Genomic DNA, 19,492 nt, shown 5'->3' on the forward strand with positions numbered 1-19,492 from the left:
TGTATGGTTTTAATACTTTTTTTTTTCTTTTGCAATGTAAAACATGAGGTATAGAGACAGTGTTGTCTGAATGCATTTGTATTTCATTATGATTGCATATTGTTTTTTTTGTTGTTGTTGTTGTTGTTTTTTTTTTGTTTGTTTGTTTTTTAAATATTGACTTACTGTACATTTGAATGACCTCACCAGGACCGTATTGAAAAACCATGACTTGAGGTCCAGGCAGGAACTGACATCTCACCTGACCAATCAGTGGCCGTCACCGGGTGCCCTTGACACCAATGCTGTGGCCTTGGATACGCTGTTATACAGGAAACGTAACCAACAATGGGATGAGTATGCACCATACCAACTGTCTTTGTGCGTGTGCGTGTGTGTGTTATTCTGTGCTGATTTAATATTCAGAGAGAATGACAGTGTATTCTTATTTCTGTAACCTCTTGAATAATGTCTGTCTCTACATTTGCCAATCTTATTACTCTTTGAATATAAAAAAAACCCCAAAAAAACAATGCCCGAGACACAATGTAGCTGAGATCTTTCTGGAAATAAACTGGAGACCAGAGGCAGAGTGAGTTCCTGCTGCGTGTCTGAACTGGATCCAGTCCAGAATTCTGCTCGGACTGCAGACCATCTAGGAAATGAAAAAAAAAAAATCAATCAGGGATCTGCGTGGCTGTGTGGCAGCATAGTGCGCTGTTATTTCAATAAATGTTCAGTGTTCCTACAATGGACTCATCTTTATCTCCTTTATTACTGCAAGTCACTGTGCTCGTGGCGAACACTGAGATGATAAATTATATGCCTTAGAACAGAGAACAAAAAGACAGACCCTGCATAGGTGGATTAATTGTATGGTTAGAGGTTTTTTTCCTTTTTTTTTTTTTTTAATCAAAGGATGGGTTATGAGATAGGTCTACATGGAGTGAGAGAAGGAGAGAGAGAGAGAGGGAGAATTTAGCATTGCTAACATGAGCTAAACGGGTGTGCTGTTTGGAATGTGTAGCCTAACAGGGAGTTAAATTTAGGAAGGATGTGGAAGGAAAGGATGATGAAATAAATGAATGAATGAGTCAAACAGTGAAATGAATGCAGGATGAGATGACTGGGCGAAATGGTGAAATGCAGAGGCCGTGTTAGCGAAGGTCAGCGAGAGCTAATTCGCTAAACCCAATTACCTAATTTTGTTTGCACTGAGAAAAAGACCCAAACTATGATTTAATCCCTAATAGAGTATTATGATGTGTCTGTGCTCATGTCTGTGTCTGTATGTGTGTGTGTGTGTGTGTGTGTGTTTACAGAAAAAGCTTTCCGAGTCTGGAACAGCTGTCAGCCGATATGAGCTTGTCTCAGATGTCTTTGGACCCTGGTCAAGCGAACACACACAGTCTGGATGGAAAATCAGGACTCACACACTGGCACAGGGAAGGTAATGACAGTTTGCCTGTCTGTCAGTCTTATTTGTTTCATGTGTCTGTGTGTTCTCAACACCCCCCCCCCCCCCCCCCCCCGTCTCTCTCTTTGATGAGTCACACTGTATCAGCCTCTGTGAGACAGGTGTATGGAATATCAGCCGCAGACACTACTGCTGATGAGAGAGAGAGAGAGAGAGAGAGAGAGAGACAGAGAGAGAAGGAGAGAGAGACAGAGAGAGAGAGAAGGAGAGAAGGAGAGAGGGAGAGGGGGGGGGGGGGAGTGTGGTGGCAGTTAAATAGCCTTAGTGTAAATAACATATGGTCAGTCCTTATGAGTCTCTGCTCCTCTTATGGTAAATATATATGTACATTATGTCTGTGTTTTTCATGATCTGTGAATGATAAGTGGCGGAAAAAATTAAGTTCCCCCTTCCTTTCTTTTCTCCTTTTCATCTTGTACAGTACTCTTTCATTTTTGTTCTCTTCCATCCATTTAGCTCTTTGAGTTTAGAAGCAAGAACAGTGTCTCCATCTCTCTCTCTCTCTCTCTCTGTCCCAATGACCCCTTTTTCCTGCTCTCTCTCTCTCTCTTTTCCTCTGATGAATCATTTGTATCGACATGTCTTCTCTTTAAGAGAGATATGCATACAGTGCAGCTTTGGATGCTTTTATTCAGAGAGAGAGAGAGAGAGCGAGAGAGAGAGAGAGAGAGAGAGAGAAGAAAACAAGAAAGAGTTAGAGGCCAAGAGACATAATAGCCCTATTCTTTTTTCTTAACTCATAGATTTAAAGCCTCTAGATAGATTTTACCTTGCGTTTGATGGAGTCTTTGTTTCCGCGGAAGGACAGAAAGAAAGAGCGCTGAGAAATATAACAAGCTTTCGATCTTTATTGAACGGCAGTGTTTTCCAGCGGAGCACGACATAATGTGTGGCGTTGTGTTATTCACAGAGTAGCAGGTTTCCCAGTGCCTAAGGGACATGATCACAGTCGGCTCATTCTCTCTCTCTCTCTCTGTCTTTTTCTCTCTCTCTCTCTCTGCTCTGTCAGTATTCTAAATGTGTGACACACACACACACACACACACAGCCTGGCCTGGGAGCTGTCTAGACATTGTTCTAAGTAAATGTCACAGGCCTTGATTTCAAATTCTCTCGCTGGCAGTCACTGTACCCAGGCACTCTTCTGTTTACTACTCATACTTCTCCAGGATTATTAGAAATAAATCAGACGCCAGCTGTGTGTGTCAGTGGCTCCTAGGTGGAGAATGACGTAGTCATTTTGTGTGTGTGTGTGTGTTTTCGCAGGTAAAGAGGATACTCCGTCTCTGAGAGGTCTGTGTGGATCTTTGACGTCAGTGGCGAGTTATAAGTCTTTGGCTAGTCTCAAGTCCAGTGAGTGTCTTGCTAGTCCCACCACAGATATGACTAGCCCTGGACTCACCCCCTCCTAAACACTCTCTCACACACACACACACACATACTTGCACATGCATACACATAAACATACACACTAAGCCATTGCTCAACCTCTGCTTAAGTTATACTAAAGTTAAAGCAACTGTATATTAGTCCAAAGCAAATACACACACACACACACACACAAATACACCAGTCCGGACCATCCACTTGACCGGAATCAAGCGGTGTATGCATTAGTGCCAGGGACCAGCTGAGAACGCTAACTAAAACACTTTCTCAAAGTCGATACCACCTCTTCACCCGTCTTCTCTGTATGAGAAGACCTCATGGACTCATTCTTCTCTCGTTCAGTGTTCTTGCTCATTGGTTAAGGTCTACTTGCATGGATGACCAGTCACACAGAAAAAGTAATTGACTGAATATATCACCAATCACATTGAGAGATTGTTACAGAAAAAAGAAAAGGAGAGAAAAGGAGCCATGGTTGGGCTTCATATTTCACCCTGTGGCTTCGTAGACGTTTGCGGTTCTGCATCTCCCTGTTTCTCCTCATAAGTCTTTGAACGTTGTACAGAGGAAGCGCGTGGAACACTACTAATCTCATTGTGTTATGACAGTCATTTGTCATCCTCTGCTCCTGTCTCTCACACGCTCTCTCTTCTTTGTGGTTAAGCTGTTGATGTTTCCATGTATTGAAATGTTAATTTATTTCAGGGTATTTTTTTTCAGTGAATGTTTAAAGATGGTAATTTTTTTTTTTTTTGCTGCTCCTGAGAAGGCTAAATTGAAGCGCCGGGGAGATTTCTACAAAGTCTTTTAAAATCTCCAGATACACTTCACTTACTTGAAGTGCGTCATGATTTGCTCATTTACATATTCATAAGTAGTGACATTTGCATATTCATGAGCAAGGTTAATACCAGCGTGATAACTGCCTTGCGTTTGTCCTGTACAGCAGACAGAGCTGGTTAACAATGAAATCACTTGCAACAACATTTTGTTTTTGTATTAAAATGAAAAGTTCAAATAATGTGATATATGTAAAAATGCTGTGGTTAGGGTTACAGATACAAACAGCATTAAGTTATAATTAAAACCAACAGTAGTTCCTCTCCCATTCTCATAATTTGAACTTTACACTTTTTTTTTGTCCTGTGTGCTCATCATTCCGGAAATGTTGTGCACAAAATGTGAACTGTTACAGGCTTTGCAGACTCTGCTGGTTTCTAGTTTTTGTCCTTTGCTGGTGTCAACGAATAAACTCTTACTCTCAGGATCTCACATCTCATAAACTGCCACAGAACATTTTGTGTGCGTTACTCAGAGAATTATTTAAGACTTGATTAAATTGAGCTCAACATTTTAATTTGTCCAAGACTTGTCTTAGTCGGTAGTCCAGGACACCAGTGCTATGTTTAATGTGCAATCAATCGCCAATTTTAGGTCAGCAAGACAGTTGGTTTAACTGTTTGATGAGATAGTTCAGGTGATGGTATTTGTTTTAATAAATCCACAATTTTGTGCCATGGGATTGAGTGAAAAAACAGTGTTTACAGTTGTTTGATTTCTGAGGTGAATGTAATTTGTAAGAAATGAGGCAGTTTGTCGAAATTTTATGATGCACTTGTACTCATCACGCCCCATATGTCAGCAAATCCTTCTGTTCTGCATCGTCACCAAAGATTGAGTTTAGGATAGTAACCACAAGGAGAGAGCAGAGGTTAAGTCAACAGATTTTCAAATATCAAATTGAGAAAAATCCCTGTTTGCGGACCAGGTCTGCTGACAGACTCAGCAAAGGCATGGCGTTGTGGAATGGTACAGAGGTTTATGGCAATCTATGGCAATCTGAGATGGGCTTTGTCAAGTTGTTTGTTACTTTTAGTATACATGGGTTAAGTAGGCCAGCTAGTTAGCAAACAACACATCACAGATTAGCAATATGCTACAACAGTAGTTGTGCCATCTGTCCTGAAGTGACGTAACCTTTCTGACGTGATGCCTTGCTTCCACCTTTAAAGCATGTCTCCTAGCAACTGCTGATCAGTCATATTTTTGTTGGTCAATGTTCTGTCTCGTGCTTGGTACGCGTGCTAATCTAAACACACTGGTGTATTTGTACAATGTCTTTATTGTCCTTCGCGTTTTTAGCGTAATGCTTATGTGTGAGTCGATGCCGCATTACTCTGCGTATTTAAAGACCCATAAAAATCCGACATGTGTAAGACGTAGAGTGGGATGACGTTTAAAAGACTTGTCAAGTCTTTTGTACTTCCTACTGAAGCAGCTTCCTATTTGTTAGTTATTGTTTTCTAAAAAAATACACACATATATAAAATCTTAAATTTTGCTGCATTCATTTTGGACAGAGATAAAAAACAATGCTAAAAAAAATCTCAAGACCTCACATTATAACATTTATACTCCAACATGATATATCTGTGCAGTTTGATACAATTATGAAATTCCATTAGTATGTAGCCTCTTGTCTTGAGACGTCTTATATTGTCGTACATCAAGCTTACGATGTTATTAAGGAAGCATAACATAACGTGAAACATTTTAATACCTGTGTATTATGCATTCAGTTGGCTTCTGGCGTGTTTTTGATTTTTTCTTTTCTTTTTTTTCTTTTTTTTTTCGGTGTACATGTCAAGAGTGTCAGTGTTCCAGTGGGGTGTCGTGCTGATAACAGTCAAAGCTTTGCTGTCTGCCATTGTCAGATTCTGAAAGAGTTTGGATTTACAGTTGCCATGGTGATAAAACCTCACTGAAGACGCTGAATGTGTTTTTTTTTTTGTCTACCTTTCCAAAATGTTTCTCATTGAGAATATTTTGGTGATTGTAACATTAAATCAGTGTTTACATTGGTTTGCACCTTCAATACATTATTAAACGTTTTTTTCCTTTTGTGTTGTTGTTGTTGTTTTTGCCTGTTTCTCTTTGAGATGTGAAACTCAGTATGTGTATAAACTGCTGTAAGCTAAGAAGAGCTTAAGAATGTATTGAAGAAGATCTTTGGAAAAGTCTTGATAAAATATGTGATTGTACATTTCCTTTACTTTCAGTAAGAGATTTAAAAAGGCGCTTCATTCTGTGACAGGAATGTACTGTCCCAAGTATCAGAGAAACCCAGGTTCAATGTGTCTTGTATTTCCAGTGGCGTACACTGTATTGGAGTGATTTGTGCAGTTGATTCAATGACTCCACTGTTGGTGGTTGCAGAGAGGATGGAAGAATGTTTTTGTGTTGATTTTTTTTTTAATTTTTGCATTTTAATTTATTCAACCACTTCAATCTGTTGAATCATGTTTTTTAATAAATCAAATTTCTCTCACAAATTCAACCAGCGTGTCAAATGCTAATTTGAATTCTGTCACGAATTGGTAGAAACGAAGGTATAAATGCAAAAATCCAATCTTTGACGCTGCTCATTCAGATAATTACCTCCTCTTAATTTAAGCTTTATCTTGAAAATAAAATGCGAGAAAATCAACAAAACGATCATGTTTCCTCAACTTTTTTATTTGACATACAACCAATTTTTTTTTCTCCTCGGCGTAGACAGGACTGGAATCATGGAACACACTGCTTAACTTGCTTCTCAAGCTTTTAAAATAACAGGCAATGAAAATATTGATTAATAAAAAATCAATCAGAACAAACAATGACGTGAAAAACTGGATCTTTTTTTTTGTTTTATCAAAAACTCATTCTTGCTGTAGAATGTCTCCTTTCAGTTTTCTACACTTTTGGACATTTCAGGCGTATATAGATAATGCAGAAGCTTTTGGCACCATAATATATTCTATTCCATTATTTATAAATAAGTCATTCTGATTGGCTGAAGAGTGCACATGCATGTATGTCAAGTCAGAAATCAGCCTATCAGTATCAGGCTAGGGCAGAAAGCAGCAGAACCCCAGTCCTCCAAGACTGGTCTTGGATACTGATACGTTCTATGGTATGAATAAGAACTGAACTGAAAACCTCTCTCATACGCTTTGAAATGGCAGAAACAAACAAACAAATAAACAAACAAACAGGGAAAAAAAAAAGAATGCTGCCTGAAAAAAGAATGACCTTGCACTTGGTCATTCAACTGACACTGTTGTATGGATGTGGGCAAAAAAAAAATGCCTTGTGTACATAAAACATATGATTCTAAAGTGCACAGTTTGTTCAAACTCAGATTTGCAAACACTAGGAATTGCCAGTTTTGCAATTCAGCTTACTATAGATAATGAAGCAGAAAAACAGTGTTTGCAATTTCTGTTTTCTTTGTAGAGACAAAGACATTGTGGGTCAGTCTAGACATCTTCATTAATACAGCACTTCAATTTTGACCTAAATATCATATAAAAACTTCATGTCAACCTGTAGGAACAGCTCAGCCTTATAAAGGGAACATGTAAGGAATTTTCTGCAATACACTGTATTACAGGAAAAGTTACGCAGGCAAAGTCTTCCTCAACGTTCCTCCTCAAAAAGGATTTTAACAACAGAGGCACTAATTATGTTCACATTACCAAAACTACACATGGATTGTTCAAACTGTTTGTATTAAGTTCAGGTTTCATTCATATTTCCTATACTTACTCCCTCAACCTGAAATCAGAGTATGAATTAACACTGAGTTCTGAACAAAGAGACAAAAGGTGTTTATAAATCTGTGTCAACAAAACTAGTGGTTGTGAAATTGATTTGAATTTGGTCGATCTGTGTGTTTCTGGACTTCGGTCCTGTGTTTCTGATCATTTTTGTTACCACAGTGTGTATGACTGTCGCATAATAAATTAAAATATTTAATAATATGTACATTATTTTATTGTGCTTTATGTTAGATGAGACGGTGAATAATTAAATCTCTAGAGGAAAAAGGAGAGGAAAAAACTGTCGTAAAAAAACTGCTTGTTTGAATCTTGCCTTGTTTGATACTTATTTTTCAAAATGTAATTTAAAAAACCAAAAAAACTACCATACTGAATAATGTCTATATCTACAATTTCTTGCCCCCTCAACTCAATATCAGAAAGACTCCGTGTTTAGCTGTTCTCCCAACTGGAGGCAAGAAATCTGTGTGTGTGTGTATGATCAGGTGTTGCTGGTTTGAAGTGTGACCAGTACTTGTTTCTCCTGGTTGTGTTTGCGGAAAAAGGTTTTGCCAATTTCATATGTGCTGATCATAATGGCACATGCTGGGGCTACCTTAATCAGCCTGGGCAGAAAACCTGCAGGAAAGAAAGAAGGAAAGAGAGAAAGAAGACAGGAGACAGGAGGAAGAGAAGGAGATAAAACAAAATAGGGTGAGAGAGGAAATGTGTAAGCAAGACAAAAAAAATTCATGACATCATACAATGTTCTACTATGTATGTCATATGAAGCTTCTTTTAAGCTTCTTTCCCGTTTTAACAGCTAAGTAAAGGTCAAATCTGTGTGTTGCTGTGACATCTAGTGGTGAAATCTGGTTTCTCATGTCAGATTCTGGTCTCTCACCCTACTCAAAACAATATGTACAAATAACCCTTGGAGAAAATAGTCTCATGCATATATAGTCTCATATATATATATATATATATATATATATATATATATATATTAATTTCTCTGTTTGAGAGCTACCTAGTTGAATTTTACCTGCAAAGAGTCCTGTGACCCCATTTTCAGCGACTATTCTCTTCATCACGTGATAGGTGGAGGACGAGGCCTTGGGAGACACTGTGGAGAAAATACATGACCAGGACTATGACTCATTTTCATCAAAATAACCATTAGAATATTGTCTTGATGTTTGCCTTTAAAAAAAAAAAAAAAAAAAGCAATGACATTTGAATTACATGTATCTTAATGCCCTTTATAACCACAGAAAGGTCAATGCTAGTGCTGTTGTGCCCTTTCAAAGCTACATGAGGGTTAAGAGTAAAAGCTTATGGACAGGGGCTAAGGGAGGAAGATAGACTGAAGCTGTTAAGGACAGGGTTGAGACTGGGTACCCACAATTCATTGCCTGCAACTCCCCGAGTTCCACCTGTCTCCTTGTCTTCACCACGTCAAACGGCAAAGTGGCAATCGACGCAATCTGTACGTGAGACAGAAATAAAAAAAAAAAAAGACGCTAAGGTAGAGGCCAGACTTGAAAATCATGTTTCGGTTGGGAAGTAATCCGCCTAAGCCAAAGAAAAACTACATTTCCCATGGTGCATGTAGTTGCTGTGCTGATGTAAAAGGAAGCGGGGAGTACTCACCGATCCAGACACCGCTCCCGATATAAACGCGATGGTGAAGGTCGTCTCTCTAGTGTTGTAATGGTCACAAAGCCAAGCTTTGCCTTTCTCGTAGTTATACCAGTACATAGCTGATGAAGGAGAACACAGACGTTACCAATAAGTCACAAAAACCTCATCACTGTAGAAAGAGCTCTGTGTGTGTGTATGTGTGTGTGTGTGTGGGGTGAGTGATGTGTGTGTTTGTGTGTATATGTGTGTGTAGTGAGGGAGTGTGGCGGGGGTGTGATGTGAGTGATGTGTGAGTGTGTGGGGTGTGTGATGTGAGTGATGTGTGTGTGTGTGTGTGTGTGTTTGTGTGTGTGTGTGTGGCGGTGTGATGTGTGTGTGTATGTATGAGTGATGTGTGTGTGTGTGTGTATGTGTGTGTGATGTGAGTAATGTGTGTGTCCATACCTGAGAAGGGGACATCTCTAAGCAGTGTAGGTCCCCAGCCTCTCCACAGCGAGAGCCAGCCTTCACTCTGTACCGAGGAGCGGATGACGGCGCTCAGCTCTCTGTACGACTGTTTCTCCGACTGCAGCTTAGTGCGAATCAACTCCAGGGGACTGATCACCGTGGCTGAGCCCACTAAAGACCCAAACAGAAATATTACATGCATACAAACATGTATGTACATGTAAAAATGTCATACATACAGATACACAAAAGAAATATTAAACGTATACCCATATGCACACACAGGCTCCTTCTCACTCTCTCTCACACACACACACTGTAATTATTGACCATTTACAGACAGGACACATACGTTTGGCTTCCTCTAAATTCCCTCTCCTATTTAGCCATAAATTACATGTTTTTAACTTTTCCTGTATGCCAAACTAGAGAACATGGAAATCTCCTTACAAAAATGTCTTCTCAGGTCACAAGTTTAGAAACCGCTTTAAAACTCCAAAAAAAAAATCTTTCATAGCACAAGAACTTTCAATTAGTGACCAGTAAGGTTAAAGGTTACCTCTGGCGATAGCCCCAGCCAACAGCGGAGCCTCACCGGCTCTCTCCCCCATTCTGACCTTCAGGGCCGCACACAGCTGGTCATAACAGGTGAAGTAGATTACTGTTGCTGGTACTGCCATGACTCTGCAAAACACACACACACACACACGCCATGGTATCATCATGTTTTACGCCTTATCATGCCATGCATTATTACATATTATTTAGCCGGTTACATGTGATGTTGGACACTTCAGAAGCAGTTATATTCCATACAAGCCTGTCTGAAAATTAGAGGTGGTCCTACGTAAACATGTCACAGTTATGAAAGCTACTGATAACTACGGCAGTTAGCTGATTCAGAGATGTTTTAAGAGCAGACTTCGTTTAGAACAAACATGACCCTTTTTCGAAGTTTGTATCCAGGGCATTGTGTTTGTAACAGTTAAATCGGGCGTACGTATACTTACACATGCCCAGTTTATCTGTTACAAACAGAATGCATGTATCTTCTCGAAACAGCCTGACAACTGAACATATTTTGAATGAGAGAAGCAGATAGTAGTTACAGAAGACTCACAGTGTTGGAGGAAGACCACTCCAGAGAGATTTAATCCCCTCCCTTCGAACTATCTTAATGAAGGCATCCTTCAACACACAGAGACAGCATGGAGACAAATTCATATCGATTTAAAATCTAGGTACAACGCTACCTTAGAGGACAGACAGAATCGTGGCTGGTGAAAATAAATGAAATCAGTGATTGTTTGTAGCAAATGCTTGTATAAGCTTTTATAAAAGACTATATGGATTGTGACACAGTTTTTTCATGGTTATATATGAAAAAAAAAACCCAAATAAACAAACAAACAAAATTTAATCTGGCCCCCCAAGAAATACTTACAATTGTGCCGTTAAAATGCCCCGGTGCTTTGTACCAGGCCTTGGAGTTCCCATTTTCACACACGCAGATGTGGTCCATAAGGCCATTACAATACACAAAACATTTTCCTGTTCGGCAAAGAAACGAAATGGATGATGAATCAAGAATGATCATTCATCAAAATATGAGTTTGTGAGAAAAGTTCTTTGTTAAAATGCTACTTAGTTGAGGTTTACCTTTTGGAAATGGATTTGTCTGAGCTTGTAGTCTTATCTTGACGACGTCCAGAGGCGTGACTGTAAAATTATTAAAAAAACAAAGACATATTAGAAACCTTATCCAATTAATTTTATTTTCTAAAATCCCCACAGATGCATCAAGTCAGTATAGAGTTTGAATTCATACATGCTGGACACGGTACGGACGACTGTTCTTTTGCTGTGGAATGGAACATGAAATATCACCCTACATTGTTCGACTGTGTAATGACATTATCATGGAATAAACTCTTGTAAATGTTGCGTATTTTTGAGCGTTTACTGTACACACCTCCAAAGAGTCATGTCATTAAGCATACTTATTTTTTTATAAGGCCGTTATGTTTTGTGTTCAAGCTTTTTGGTAACATTCTGTTTATTTTAGCGATATGTTCAGCAACCTAAAGAACTCGGAGAATGCAGTACAGAAAATCGTCCGTTATTAATATTGCCATTTGATCGCCCCAATGACCCGGGCGAGCCTCACGTACTCACCAAATAATGATGTAAGAATTGCACCAGAGCAAGACGCAACCATCTGCTGAAACGGCGTAATACCGTTGACGGACCCTGGCGAACTCTGAGAACTCATCTCTTGGACTGTCAAGCAAATTTAAGAAAATTTAGATTCTATTTTTGTGATTCCCGTTTAGGTAACTGAGTATGCTACTTAACTGTCATTGTCGTCCAGTAACAGCGTCGAACTTTGTGACACTGACACGTGACATATTCCAATGAGATAAGAAAAACAACTTTGCATTTCGTATCAACTTACCTTAAAATGTTCCCTTTGCTTAGAAGTAACTTCTGCTAAGCAGGAACAAATTCTTCAGTTCCCATTAGCTTGCTAGCTTCCTACCTAGCTTAGCACCAAACAACCCGAGTAAATTAACGTTAAGTAACAAGTATTGCTTTCCGATCGCATGCCTTGATAAACGTTACCAGTTATTAAAACCTAGCTAATGCGTAGGCTAACGCTGTTAGGCACAATTTTCCGTACCTCAGCACGAGGTTAACAGGAACCATTGATCCTATACAACCAGGAAAGATGCATGTGGTTTGCGATCATCCTTGGTGACTTATGACACTCATTTTGTATAGGATAATTCACAGCACGTTGTTGGCTATCATAGCTCCAGTTCTAGTTTTCACCTCACTTACACAACATTACATTGTGTACAATGATTTGATTTTCGGTGCAGCACATTCGTTCCTCGTGGACATTTAAATTTCACTGTACAATGTATAGCGGGGGCGATTGAGTAAATAGCAGAAAATTTTGAATAAATCATTTTGTATTCTTAAAAAAAACGTGTGAGTTCAAAGATGTTTGTTTAGAGAACAATTTAGTTTTCTGAGAACTATTTTATCGATATAACTTCGAAGATACCCGAAACTACATGATGTCGAAAATAAGAAACTGAAATCAAAGACTGAATATCCTCTGTCAAATGAAGAGTTCTGGGAGTTTCGTATGCACGAGCGGGAAAGTAGAAAGTAGTCCATCGTATAGAAGAATTGCAGCTATCTACGAAGCGGAACGACCGAGAAATAAATACATGTAGTTTTAAAATGGGGTTTAAAGTTTCCGAACTGTGAATTCAAGATGACAGTCTTCGTAGTTTCATGACAGAGGTAGGTTTGCCTCCGTAAATTTCAAATTAGCATACAGCTAGCTTGTCTTTGCACTTCCTGTAACGATAGGTGATTTTTAAAAAAACGGACACATTTTAAATTTCGTGTGTCTGTTGTGCTTGTGACAGTGATGCTGGTTGATATAGATGTGTCACTTATAAATGTTCGTAAGTTTAAAGACCATTGATCTGTAATTGAAGTAACAGTTATTCGCAAAGATGTTTATGAGTTATGATCCGTTGTAAATGTTTTGTGCATTAGGATAAGTCATTTGCAAACTTGTTCTGTTACCCTTTTGTGTTCTTTGCCCTGTTGTAGGAATGAAGAATCAAACTTTTCCTCGGTCTACTAAATCAAAGTCACAAGGTAAGATGATATACGGATTAATCCTTTGAATTTTTTAAAATCTTATTGTTACGTTGCATATTGCAAGCGATATACGCTATAAGATAACACTATGTCTCAAGCCCATTTTAAGAATTTGCAATTCACATTTCTCTTTCTAGGTGCAGCACTGGAGAAAGACAAGCATAAAAAAACATCGACTAAAAGTAACCTTAAACCAGGATGTGATTCCTCGCAAAACAAGCCCTTAACTGGGAAAATTTTTTACTTGGATGTTCCATGTAATAAAAGGACCCAAACTTTGGAAAATGATATCAAAACACTTGGAGGGGTAAGTGAACTCTAGTATTTTATTACTGTACAGTTAATGAAACACTGATTGTTATTAAATAAATGGAGCACTGTTTAATCATTTTGAAGGCTAAACATTCCACTCCTTTACTAAAATGATATCGGTACTCAGTAAGAGAAAAGTCATGTGAGGTGTTGATGTAGGCCTAGTGATTTTACTAGCAGTTAACCCTTTCATCTGTTTAGTTGAGAATGTTGTGACAAGTGGCCACTTTGCACCTCTGTTAACTTATTCAGAGGTGTGAGTAGTCTATACTAGGTCTGAGGTTTTTTTTATTGTTGTTTTTGGGTTTTTTTCCCCCCTCAAGAATCTGCACTGAAGTAAAACTGACATAGCTGGGAATGGATCCTTTCTTATTTATCATGCAATCCAGCGACTTTTAATTTTATGCACAGTGTCCAAACTGGATAACTTTATTTTATTTTTTTTTGTATGCAGAGGAGATATTAACGCTATGTCAAAATTATCTCCATTTTTCTCATTCACAGAGTCAGTTCAGGATAGAGTTGTTCTAAATGTGTTTGAGTTGATTTAAGAGTTTGCTTGTTTGTTATGTAAACAAGACCAGTCAACAGTTAATCTTCCATTACAGGCTGTATTAACCTGACCCTTGCCCTAAAGGCAAAGACAAAGTTATGTGGATTTGTTTTGTATTTGTCTATGTTTTTTAACATAGGAGTAAGAAAATAACTCAGCCTTTATTGCCAAATGGATGATTTAGAAAATGTTACTTCATAATGTTTTAATAGTAATAACAGTATTTTTATTGTTTTCTTCAATGAGAAGGCACTGGAGAAAATAAAGAGAGAATGTCATCAGTAGTCCTCTTGGACAGTCCTGACTTTTAACACGTTTGCTGACGGTATTAAGGTCACTGAGACGCCTTTCTCCTGTACCCGTAAGCTGGTCCTGCAGGCATTTCTTACTCTCTCCTTCTGCTCCCAGACAGTGGAGAAGTTCTTCAGTAAGGAGATCCGGTACCTGGTGTCCAGTAAGCCCGAAGCCCGGCATGCCCGGCGTTTGGGACTGGACTCTCCGATACCGAGCCCGGATTCCGGTCTCAGCTCCCCCCACCCAGCCAGCAAGAAGGGCAGCTCGCAGGGTCAGGCAGACACTGTGAGTGGACATTTCATACAAACCTGCATTCATTTCACAGCTGTGGCATTCCAGTATAGCCACAAGTGCTAAGGTCGACGATGTTGTCTTTTAGAGAGCGCAAATGTAACGCGTGAATATGTTGGCTTGTTTATGAACATGCATCAAAACAAACTCATAACAATTACTCAGTAAAGACCGACTCACCAGACACCTTGAAAATGTAGGCGAGTGATCTGTCTCTTAAAAAAAGCCCACAGAAAAAAAAATACTTACACAATACTTACCCTGATGATTCTCTTTCTAGGCCAGTAGTTGGTGCAAATTTTTGCATTTTATTGACATTCAGCTAGTCCTTGTGTTGTAGACATGTAAGAGATTAAATAGAAAGTAAGGAGTTATATGGTGTGGTGACTTTTGAAATGGACAGTTGTGATATCACACTGTGTGTGATTGTGGTGTTTGAATTTGGGGTATTTTTTCACTTGTGGTATTTCACAGGCTGTCGTAAGCAGAGGCAAAGCATTGGTGGAAAAAGTCATCAAAGAACAAGTGAGTTTTTTTTGTTTCTTTGTTTGAACTTTATTTGGAATTTATTTGGCTAAACTAAATAAAAAAAAACTAGAGTTTTTTCCCGCCAAACTATTTGGAAGATTAGCCCTGTAACGTCAGTGTGAGTGTACTGAGAACAGTTCTTGTTTTCATCTCTAGGAGCGCATTCAAATGAACAGAATGCTAGCCAATGCAGTTGAATGGGGGGTGAAGGTTCTCTACATTGATGGTATGTATATTAATGCCCAGAACAGCTGGCTTTGTCTCAGTGAGGAAGACACCAGCTGTAATGTGTAAAATGTTTGCCCTGTTTTCGATTTCTGTCAGAACGTAGGAGTGATATACCATCAGTTTCTGCGTTTTTTTGTTTGTTTGTTTGTTTATTTGGGTTTTTTGTTTTTTTTGTTTTTCTTTCTTTAACTTTTTTTTGTGTGTGTGGCTGGTTGGTTGGTTTTCATTGTGATTTTGTTGTTGTTGTTTTTTTTTTTTACCCTGCAGACATAATATCTTACATAGAAAGAAAGAAAACCAAAATCACAACTCTGGTGAAGACCCCTACAGCCACAGTTAAAAAGCCTGTGAGTTTGTCTCCCTGCACTCTCGCTCTGGAGTTGCATTTTGTACCCTGATTTTGTTCCATATTTCAGAAAATAAAATAAAGTGTCATTTTTGTGTTGTATAAGAGCTTTTGTAACGAGGCTGAATAATTTGTTGTTTGTAGGCCAAACTGGAATCAACAGAGAGAACCACATTTCAGAAACACAATGGTAAATTGCATGCACAGTTTCTTTACGTGATCAGTAAAGGGCTGTTGCACATCTATTAAATCTTTGTTTAAAAAACATGATGAATAAAGTTAGAATAACCCGCTGCACGTTTGTATTAATAATAATAATAATAATAATAATAATAATAATAATATTTATTTAGAGCCCAATATCACTATTTATAGTCTCAAAGGGCTTTACATGTCTATAACAAAGTCAAATCAAAATTATATCATGCATAAGTTCGAGAAAATAGATAAGTCTTTAAAGTTAAAATTAATTTGTTGCTCTCTTCCCTTTTTTTTTGTTCTCCCCTCTTTCTGTCTTCAGCTGGAAGAATCAGTCGTCCTTTTGTTAAAGTGGAGGACTCAAGCAGGTGAGTCTGACATGAAGCTTTCAGCTGGTGCCTTTCTTATCACTCAACAGAATGATGTGAAACATTACACAGCCAACTTCTACATTTTTTGTAGTATATGTGTCTTTTGCATTTAAAATATTAGCGAAATGTTTGTAAATATAGGCGTATTTTCAGTGCTGTTACTTCTATAGTCACTGTGTGATAATATGTTGAATTCAAATCATTATTATTCTTTTGCAATAAATGCGGGTATGTGTTAAAGTATCATAGTTGATGAGTCGAGACACATATTTAGACTGAAAAAAGTGAAGCTGAGGCTCTGAGTTGGTTTGTTCCGGATGTTTCTCTCAGGCACTACAGGCCCATCTACCTCCCCATGCTTAAACTGCCCGTGTGCAGTCTGAGGGGCCTTCCCCCCTGCAGCCCGTTTTACGCGGAGGAGAACGACAGAGAGGGGCAGGGGAAGAGACCGAGAGAGCACAGGTACGACTAATCGAAGACACCTGTGTTTTCGTCTATAATAAAGCCTAAAGCGGCCTTTATGCTGTTGTCAGCTGCATCTTTTATGGTGCCTAACAACATCTTGTTTGTGTGTGCGTGTGCGTGTGCGTGTGCGTGTGCGTGTGCGTGTGTGTGTGTGTGTGTTAGGTCCAGAGAGGAACGTCACAGAGGCAGGAGGAACAAACGGAGAGGACAGGATGGAAAAGAAAAGAGAAAAGGAGGCTACTGTGAATGTTGCATAGTCAAATACGACAGCCTGAAAGCAGTCAGTGAACCGCCACTCCCCCTTTTTCTCATTTACCTCTCGTTTTCTCACTTACCGCAGTTTCCTAATGACTGTACAAAACAGCACAAACGGTCATAAATAAACTGAAGAGTAATTGCTGTTCTTTTTTTGTTTGTTTGTTTGTTTGTTTGTTTGTTGACCTTTTGTCTATGGTTGATTTGTCTCTAAGTGAGGAGATGTAAAGACTTATGGGATTCTCAAGCAATACCCATACTGCCTTAGGGCGGCGCTGTACTGACTTTTTCATAAAAATTCATTCTGCGTTTCTGTTGTGGTTTTTAGGTCAGCAAACAACTGGTTTCACAGGCTACTCTTTGGTGTAACTGGTTGAATTTTTCTAAAAAAAAATTGTATGATTCTTCCATGTCTGTTATTAGGCTCTGACCTCCCCTGTAACCTTTGTTTGACCTCTAGCACCTTCAAAGTGAGCAGCATCAAGCCTTCTCGAAGAGCGAGGAATACCTGGTGGTGGACAAAGTCATTGCAGGACTGACCTGTGACCTCATACATACAACCACTCCTAGAAACAGGTACGCACACTAAGACTGCAGTAACAAAATCCAAAGAAATATTTTCCTCTGACTGTTGTTCATGAAACAGGTTGTTATTTATATTAACCACACACATCATAATGTATGGATGATCTTAGTAGATAAGACTAATCATTATGTGTTTGTCTCTGTCTTTTGTCATATAGGCCGAAGTGCAGTATTTCATCACCTGTCCTCACTCAAGGACCAGTAGCAGAGAGGATGGAGGGATTGGAGGAGCAAATGGAGGTTAAAAGAGAGGGCTTGACGGAGGAGGTGCCTCTCTGGGCTTCCACAGGGAGTTACCAAGCATCTCAAAGCGTCAAATGTTCTAGAGAAAAGCCTCACATACCCCGCAAACGCAACCGGGAACTGTTCTCCTGCAGCCACGGAGACAGATCCGCGGAGCGCTCCGACGTTCCGGACGATTCCCGATCCAAGCGCGGTTTCTTTGACGGGGAGTCCTATCCCACCATCCGGAAGGCTTTGGGGAAATCCTCTTTACTCAGTCCTGGGCAAGGCTGTAGCTGGGACGCCTCAGAGCAGAGCCAAACACCCCATTACAGCCAGTACACAAAGCAGAGGACACAACAAGACACCCACTCATCACACAAACACAGCGTGGGGATTTTACAGGCTTCAGTCACAGCAGACGGCCTAAGGACTACGTGTAAGCCGTCAGATGTATGGATGACTGAGAAAGCTAATTGTAAAAAAGACAGTAAAAAAACAGAGTGTGAACCTTCACTGAGCTATAAACTAGGTTATCAGATGGTACGGGAAACACCTGTAAGTTTGAAAGAAAATGAGCCAATCAGAACTGATCAGTCTAAAACCACGGTGGATTCTCAGCCAGACAGAATCGAGAAGCTTTTCAAGGATTCAGAGTCTGATCCAATCAGAACGGGCCAGCCTTCTCAGGTCCTAATGCGAGAGCCAATCAGCACGGACGATCCATCTGCGGGCACGACGTTGCGGAGGAAAGTACGCGGTTTGAGTCGCAGGCGGAAAGTCGGAGGGCTGACGCCGCAAAACGGGACGGACAAACACTGCGACCGCCAGACCGTTCGTTCCTCTGACACACAGCCAAACAATAGCACCAATTCCTCAGACTCCACTTTTCACCTGTGGCAGCTATTCCAATCTAGTGATAGCACTGAAGAGGAATTTAAAGGATTTCAGAATTAGATGGGGGGGGGGGGGGGTGTATAAGAGAGATGGAGAAGAGAGAGCATATAGAATTGAGGAGAAAGTAATGAAAGAAGAAGACGTGAAGAGAGTGGAAGTGAGAAGAGAGTGAGACAAAAAGTCAGGGAGGGAAAGTGTACAGAAAGGTGACAAGTATAAAAAAGCAAATTTAAAAGGATACACCGTCAATTTGAAAGACAAAAAAAATATATATATATATATTTTAAGACATCTAATTACCCGACCGTCGTTAGCGGCCTGTCCCATTTCAAATGTTAATTATCACCCCACGTTTTTATTTTCCGCGAAGCTGATTAATTTTTAATATGTGCAGAAAGACCATTTATAAGCCTCTTCCACTTTTATCAGATATTCTCTTCAGTGAATATTCATTTTAATTAATGGAAGTGGACGGTTCGTTTCTATTAGATACTGAATCAACTTAAAATAAGATCCACAAAGAGCGTAACCAAGAAAATGGGAATATTCCTCGTAACATTACAGAAGAATTTATCCACGAATCCACAAATTGTAGATGCTGTCCATGCTATGCCTTTACATATATATATTTTTGTACAAAGTGGATTTAATATGTGTACATTTTACAGTCTCCAAAATTTCTGTATTAAAACGGTACGAAAGCGTTTTGGTGTTTAAGTGTTCACGTTCGTGTTAGTCGGAAAG

The 19,492-nt window shown here is 39.3% G+C and overlaps 3 protein-coding genes across 3 annotated transcripts in view; 2 read left to right on the forward strand and 1 right to left on the reverse strand.

Moving 5' to 3' along the window:
* The window catches only part of rundc3b (RUN domain containing 3b), a 16,071-nt gene extending 13,203 nt beyond the window's left edge, over positions 1–2,868 (forward strand). Inside the window, exons 9-11 of the mRNA XM_030784817.1 lie at positions 190–336; positions 1,302–1,429; positions 2,723–2,868. Of these exons, the coding sequence (XP_030640677.1) occupies positions 190–336; positions 1,302–1,429; positions 2,723–2,868 (421 nt within the window). The remainder of the gene's footprint in view (positions 1–189; positions 337–1,301; positions 1,430–2,722) is intronic.
* Positions 2,869–6,354: 3,486 nt separating this feature from the next.
* On the reverse strand, positions 6,355–12,320 carry slc25a40 (solute carrier family 25 member 40). The gene is made up of 11 exons (XM_030784780.1): positions 11,975–12,320; positions 11,695–11,799; positions 11,179–11,238; positions 10,964–11,070; positions 10,640–10,707; positions 10,079–10,203; positions 9,517–9,690; positions 9,082–9,191; positions 8,834–8,915; positions 8,474–8,554; positions 6,355–8,067 (listed from the first exon to the last, which is right to left on the reverse strand). The coding sequence occupies exons 2-11, from the start codon at positions 11,789–11,791 to the stop codon at positions 7,931–7,933; spliced, it is 1,041 nt and encodes a 346-aa protein (XP_030640640.1). The 5' UTR covers positions 11,792–11,799; positions 11,975–12,320; the 3' UTR covers positions 6,355–7,930.
* Positions 12,321–13,154: 834 nt separating this feature from the next.
* Positions 13,155–18,808, forward strand: dbf4 (DBF4-CDC7 kinase regulatory subunit). Its single transcript, XM_030785429.1, has 12 exons — positions 13,155–13,200; positions 13,341–13,510; positions 14,477–14,647; positions 15,128–15,178; positions 15,338–15,407; positions 15,677–15,744; positions 15,900–15,945; positions 16,276–16,321; positions 16,655–16,786; positions 16,958–17,069; positions 17,505–17,620; positions 17,788–18,808. Exons 1-12 carry the CDS (start codon positions 13,155–13,157, stop codon positions 18,806–18,808), a joined length of 2,049 nt encoding a protein of 682 aa, XP_030641289.1.
* Positions 18,809–19,492: the final 684 nt, after the last annotated feature.

The sequence above is a fragment of the Chanos chanos genome, chromosome 9, assembly GCF_902362185.1.
Source record: "Chanos chanos chromosome 9, fChaCha1.1, whole genome shotgun sequence".
In the NCBI taxonomy this organism is placed as follows: Eukaryota; Metazoa; Chordata; class Actinopteri; order Gonorynchiformes; family Chanidae; genus Chanos; species Chanos chanos.